The following is a 6,737-nucleotide window of genomic DNA, read 5'->3' as shown; positions in this document are numbered from 1 at the left end:
GTAGGCGGACGCAGACACAAACGGTCGCCGCCCCCCTCCGTCGCACCCTACCGCCATGCCTCCTGGCGGTAGGCTGTATAACCCTACCGCCAAAGTCCCTGGCTGTAGCAAGAGGGTCAAATCCCTAAATTTTTTCAAACCAGGGTCAGATCCTGAAATTGTTAGGAAAAAGGGTTAAAACACGAAATTTAGCCCCGCAGCTCCCACATGTCCACACGGCTTAGCCCGGAGGAGTAGCTCATGCGTGGCGTCATCCGTCCGCTAGTCATTGACCTTGGCGGAGGCGGACGCGAGGCATCGTTGCAAGAACGCGAAGGCACTCCAGCTTGACATCAAGGAGTCCGAGCGCCCCAATGATGGAGAGGGCGGCCGCCATGGCGTAAACGGCTTGGCTCGCGAAGCAGTAGGCCCGCGCCGCCCGTCGTCTTGTCGACATCATCTCCTCCTCGTCGTCCGACAACGGCACGACGAGCGATGATCCTTCGGTTGTCGACTACAGCCACTGGTCAGGTTACCGCAAGGAGAAGGGGACGACGAGGAAATGCCCCACTTCGTTTATAATTAGATAATCTAGCTACCTTGTTAGTTAATCTCCGTATCTAAGTAGATGAACTTACTCTTTTGGGTCCCATTCCGTCCGATCGTGCAAAATTTTAATCCTCAATCTATGCATCAATGTATGAAATGCTATGTTCCTATATTGCTATGTTGATTGACACAGTGTTGATCATATTGCGTGGCTTGTACTACGTACGTATTTGGGACGCAGGATGTGAATGGTGCAGCTGCGGAAGTGAGGAAATGAGGGTGACCGGTATTGCTCACCGACACCGCCGAACGTCGGCCAACTTACAAGGGGTCGAATTTGACCGGTCCACGCTCTTACGAGTGATTTTTTTACTGCACTCCCTCCCTGGTGAGTACGCAGCGCACTGCACCCCGCCCTACACTACGAGCCGGTGAACCCACGCGCCAATCGTGTCGGCGTCTCACCGCAAACGTGTAGCTCTTGGATCGTCACGTTTTTTTTGTTGGCATACCCCACTTTTTTTTTTGAGGGTGTTGGCATACCCCACTTGCCCGTGCCTGGTCTGCTTCGTTCGCGGGACCCACACTGACCAGTGAGCTTGCGTCCGTCCCAGCGAATTCAGCCGAGCTAGCTGCCCCTTGAAATACGCCGTGAACGGCCAAGGAAACCGCTCCGGATTTTTTTTCTTTGGGCTCTCCACCGCACGTTTGCCCATATAAATACGGAGCCTACCCCGTCCGGACAAGCCCCTCCGTCCACTTTCCCCTCCTCCCACAGACCAAGAACATCAGGAGCCGCCATGGCTCCCGAGCCTCGCAGGTCAGCCATGGCCCCTGCGCCTCGCAGGGCGGCCATGGCCCCCCCTTCTCTCCCTGCCGGGGCGGTGCGCCGTCGCACAGCCAGGTCCCGGATGGATACACCCATGGCCGTTTCAGTCTGTTCAGATCGGAGGGGTTCTTTGCGCGAGTCCCCCGCCTGTCTGGGTAAACTGAGGCGGCCTATGGGCTGTCGGAGCCCTTGATGGATGCCGCTGTGCGCCGTCTGGATGGCGCGGCACGGTGCGCTGCGACGAGCCAGGATTTTGCGCATCAGGTAGGCGCCTTGATGAGAGAGATCTGAATCCACATCTGCTCTTTTTTGTGTTGCCCTTTTCGGTTCAAGACGATTCGATTTGAAGGAATTCCAGTGGATTTAGTTCATTTGGATTGCGGTTTGCGTTGATTTGAGGCGCTTGGTGACTGTAGGGGTATGCGCCTATGCCTCCTTTGTATCAGTTTTCACTGTCTCTGAGCAATTCTTGTGCACAGAGTGGCCTTTTGGGCCAATTCCTGCTGCTAACGATACCGTTTCGCCTCTTCTGTGTTTTGAACACCGCCTAGTCCCATCCCAATTCCTCGCCTTCGGATTGGAAAAACAGGCATTCATCGCAATCGCGAACCGCCTGTCATCCCACTCGCTCCAAGGCAAGCAAAACCCCGCCCGTCAGCATTGCTCCGCGGCTCCCGCTTTCCCCGATCATCATATAAACCTGCCGCCCCGCTCCTGTAACCGCCTATCCAGCTCCCCGACGCACATTCCACCCCCGCGGCGCCCATCTCCACGCTTCCTCCTCCTCATCCGCTCGCTTCCCGGAGACGCGCCCACCTCGCCCTCCCTCCCCCGAGCGGAGGTATCGACGATCGCGTCCTCCCTCTCTCCCCCTCTCTCTCATCACGCTGTTCAAATCGGCCCGGTGAATTGCATTGGGGATTCGACGAGGTTCGAACGCGAACCCTAGGGGCCCTTTGCCGATTCAGTTAGGATCAGGGTTCGGACTCTCGAATTGCGGTTCTAACCGTCGAGTTGTCCTTGCGTAGATCAATTTGGTGTTTACTCGCGGGGATCACGGACACGTAGCGCTGATGCCGCGACTTGATTCGGGTCGCGTTTTTCGGGGTTTGGTCGGTTATATTGATCATGTTCTGCTGTCTGATCTGGGGAACCACTGTGGGTTGTTGTAGTACTAGTACTACCTATCCTTTCTCAACACGTAGCTCGTCTCAATATATGTCTTGCTCACATGGATGTCAACTCAATCATTAGTGGTATAATGTCTTATCTGAACACAGTTTTTTAGTAACGGATTATGCTGTTTTTTTCAGAAGTATTCTGTAATGCAATATAATACTAGAATGAGAAGTAATCAAATAGATTACCAGCTATGTAATTTAGTAACTTATGTTATTTACTCATTATAATCTCTCAAAGGAATCCTGTCTCAGCACGTAGCATTTTCTCCCTTTTGTAAACACCAAAATGCTGACTAAATCACCTTGTATATAACTTAGATGTGAAGTAAATTCCCTGTTGTTACTAAATGAACATATGTATATTTCAGGAGTGATATATTGTTAATGGGAAGTTAATTCTCTACCTATGTTCTTTATTCAGGAAATAAGAGCTTTTGCAGAATTTAGTTTTGATTACGGCCCTGTTTGCAGCTTTGATCTTGGCTGTAACTTAAATTGTCAGAAGACCTGTTATGATGTTTGCAGGGCTAACCATATGTTACTATGTGTTTCTCTTTTGCTTAGCCAATGGCGAACAACAAGAAGTCTGCTGCCCGTACTGAAGCTAGGGCTCCACCAGTTGGTAGAAGGGCTGGCCTTCGACTAGGTACTGAGTTATTGCTGGTTTCTGTTATTTTGGGATCATATCTTGATGATATTTGAAACCTATATGGTTATATGAATTTCAGACGCACAGACCGAGCGTTTTGCTGCCGAAGCTGAGGGGAATGGTATTGAGTGTTCTCTTAAAACCAGTCTATTTCTTATTTGTTGCTGCCTTGGGTATTCTCTTAGAACCTTGTGGCTGCAGGACTCGCGGTTTTCTGGGGAGTTACGGTGATGCTTAGAGAGCGTACTGCCAGGTTCTTTGAACCAAATTTCTGCATTGGATATGTTCAGATTCTAGACTTAAAATGTTATATTTGCAGATTGCTTAGATTTGATGCAAGTACATTGTTAATATTCTGAGCATTATATATATTATTTGGCTGGAGTACTGGAATTAGATAATAACTAACCTTTTTATAGGCAGCTTGTCTTATTATTGCTACTTGTGATAATTTGCAGAATTGTGGTATCAAGGTCATCTACTTTCGGGGAGTTCACCCAGCAGGCAGCTCTTAGCATCAGGACAACAGCTGTGAGGAATCATATCGAGCTTCCTGAGCAGGCCCTTGAGGATTTACAGTTCTTTGTAGGTTCGGATAACATGTGCCCTCTGCCTGGTATGACTTTGATGTTCGATTTTATGATGAAATCAAATATATAATCAATTTTGTTAAGTGGAAACTAACCATTAATCTACTCACTTGTAGATGTGTCGATGATGGAGATCGAGCGCAAGTTCAAAGGTGCTGATGAGGTCGTCCTGATGCTGTTCCTGGCCACCCACTGAAACCAACAACGTCTCTCATACATTCAAACTGCAAATGACTATGTAAATAGTTGCTGCTGATGCCGGTCCGACAGCAACCGCAGTGTGGCGCGGTCATACAAATGGAACTATGGTTTCACCACGTTACATGATGTAAAACGTTGGTGATGTTGGTTCGACACCAACTGATGCGTGGCATCTTAACTCCACCCCACCCTCATTCGCTCGAACTGTCACATGTAAGGCCTATGGTTGATCTTATCTTCTAGGATATGTGCTTCGCAATGCTGTTATTCTCATGCACTGCATCTATTATGCCGTGCATCAGCTATGGGGTTTGCCTGCGGACACGCAATGTAAACAAGTACTTCGAGATGTGATGGGATCAATTTGGTGAACCGGATTTTGATGTGTGTTTCGTGATGTTTGAACAATCCTTTGTTTACTCTTTCTATGTTACACTAAAGGACTGCAAAAATTTCTAGTTAGAACGAAATATTGTTAAGGCTGCAGCTTTATTCAAAACTCCGCCCATACCAATTTACCCAGTTGTTTTCCCATCAAAATCTTGGTATGAGTACCAGACTTTGCCAAATCTTGTGATAATGCTGGCTCCGGCGGAGCGTGCTACCGGCACTTCAAGATCGAGGCGATTTACCTTGTCGTAATTTTCATTTTTGCTGGGGTTGTTCATACCATAAGATGGAGGCTAATGGATCTGAGTTTTTTATTTTGCGAAAACAATCAAACCTTCCATGCCCTCACATGCCATCAATATTTTTGGCCGCCGTACTTGCATTAGGCACACAGTCTCTTTATTGGCAAATTTGACAATTTTGACCTTGGGATGAAATCAATTTACAAAATGAACTGACCATAAAACTATTTCACGCCGATGACCTTTTTGTGTAGCGCCCGCCACGCCGGCGCCACACTCTACGGTGCCGCGCCTAGCCCGGGGGCGTTGCACATCTGTCCACCGTGGCAGGCCTGGGCCCCGCACCCAGCAGTGCAACGCCTCCGTGCTAGGCGCCACACATGTAATGTGCAGCGCCTAGCCCCCGGGCGCTGCACTGTGACTTAGATGCCAGCCGCGGCGGCCCTCTCCTCCCCCACCCACCCCATTGCCATCAGTTACAGAACCAGAAGAAGCCGCCGCCGCGGCCCTCTCCTCCCCCTCTCAATCCCCTCTCCCAAATCCATCAGATCGGACGATTTGATCCGTGGATTCCTTCACCAATCCATCCTAGAAGGTAGCCTCCTCCGATCCCCTTCTTTCTATCCATATAATGTATGCTATTTTGAAGATTTAGAGGAACCCTTGTTTGATTTGATTAGATTTGAATGTTGCATGTATTATAATCTTGCATGTACCTAATTTTGCAACCCTAGTTTAGTTTATTTTATTGAAAAGATATGGTTTGGATATATAGGTTGACATGTTATTTTATATGGAAAAGAGATTTGTATTTAATCTTGCATGAAGTAGGCCTAGTTTAGTTTATTTGTGTTGAACTTATATTTGTATTGACAAGAATGCTTTGGATACATATGCTTTGAATTTTACATCTAGTATTTTTTGACACTTGAAATAGTAGGAGAGGCTCCTACTGTATGTATTAAATTAAGTGACCAAAAAGTCTTACAGAGTTATAACCTTACATCCATAGCCATGTTGTAACTAAGGGGAAGGGGTGAACAATAGAAAGAGGGAACAAAAGAATAATGTTAAATACTATTTACAAAAGAGGACAAAAAGGGTTGAAGTTTCTCTCCCACTCTGTAACGAAGAAGGGAAAGGTCCTCTCTCAACCTAGTCAGCCAGGATGATTTCGAAGGTGAGATCCCTCTGAAGTGTTTGTTGTTTCTCTCTTTCCATATGCTCCATGCAGCCTGTAGGAAGATGTCCATGAACATCGGGCTATTCCACGTAGTTTTCACGTGCTCAATCCATTGAAGTCTTGAACCATGTGTTATCCAGCTAATATTAATATGTGACCAACACTCTTGGCTAAATGGACAGGTGAAGAAAAGGTGCTCCAAAGTTTCTTCAATAGGAGAAGTACACAACAGACAAGTGTGGTTGTCACCAATGTTGTAGTGTCTCCTCTTGAGCATGTTTCGTGTGTTTAGTCTATCGGAGAGGAGTAGCCAGCCGAACACTTTTATTTTCACGGTGACCTTAGATTTCCACAACCATTTGTATGTTTGATGAGCTCTTATTTCTCTGAAGTAATATGAGTAATATTGGCTCGCAGTGTAATCTCCTTTACCCCAAATGCATGTCCATTTATCCTCTCCGTGGGCCAAGGTAATCGGAGTCAGCAATTGGTGAAGATCCATCAGCTCTGCATGTGCCTGCGCAGAAAGGGGAAGCGGGAAGGTTTCCCCCAACGTACCAGCCGTTAAAAGTGCCTGGACAGATATATCTTCATTTTTGGCGTACGAAAAGGCCTTGGGGTGGCTAGAGGCCAGAATATCATCCATCCAAAGATCTTTCCAAAGTAAAGTGTTGCAGCCATCTTGAATTGTAATTTTGCATCTAGTAAGTGTACTTTAGTTTATTTGTATTCAAAAGATACGCACAATTGACAAGAAAGCTTTTTTTTTCAAATTGTTAGGATGGTTTGGCTTCTCGATGATCACTGGGACAAGCAACACCGGTCGTACGCTATGTCGGTGGAGCAGCGGGTAATAATGAAAGTGGCCGGTGTTATGAATTTTGTGTTTATTTCAAACACAAATGCCCCATATGTAATTTTATGATTTGTTTGTTTGTAGGAGC

The 6,737-nt window shown here is 47.1% G+C and overlaps 1 protein-coding gene across 2 annotated transcripts; it reads left to right on the top strand.

Annotated features, from left to right (window-relative positions):
- The first annotated feature begins 1,264 nt into the window (after window positions 1–1,264).
- Window positions 1,265–4,375, top strand: LOC119323481. 2 transcript variants are annotated; one of them, XM_037597151.1, is made up of 6 exons: window positions 1,265–1,621; window positions 3,103–3,184; window positions 3,267–3,308; window positions 3,389–3,440; window positions 3,646–3,803; window positions 3,894–4,375. In XM_037597151.1, exons 1-6 carry the CDS (start codon window positions 1,550–1,552, stop codon window positions 3,971–3,973), a joined length of 486 nt encoding a protein of 161 aa, XP_037453048.1. In that variant the 5' UTR covers window positions 1,265–1,549; the 3' UTR covers window positions 3,974–4,375. The 2 variants fall into 2 exon arrangements, with proteins under 2 accessions (XP_037453048.1, XP_037453047.1); XM_037597150.1 differs by having other exon boundaries at window positions 3,389–3,467.
- Window positions 4,376–6,737: the final 2,362 nt, after the last annotated feature.

This window comes from Triticum dicoccoides, chromosome 6B, assembly GCF_002162155.2.
Source record: "Triticum dicoccoides isolate Atlit2015 ecotype Zavitan chromosome 6B, WEW_v2.0, whole genome shotgun sequence".
NCBI lineage: Eukaryota > Viridiplantae > Streptophyta > Magnoliopsida > Poales > Poaceae > Triticum > Triticum dicoccoides.
This window is presented reverse-complemented; position numbering and strand designations above follow the sequence as displayed.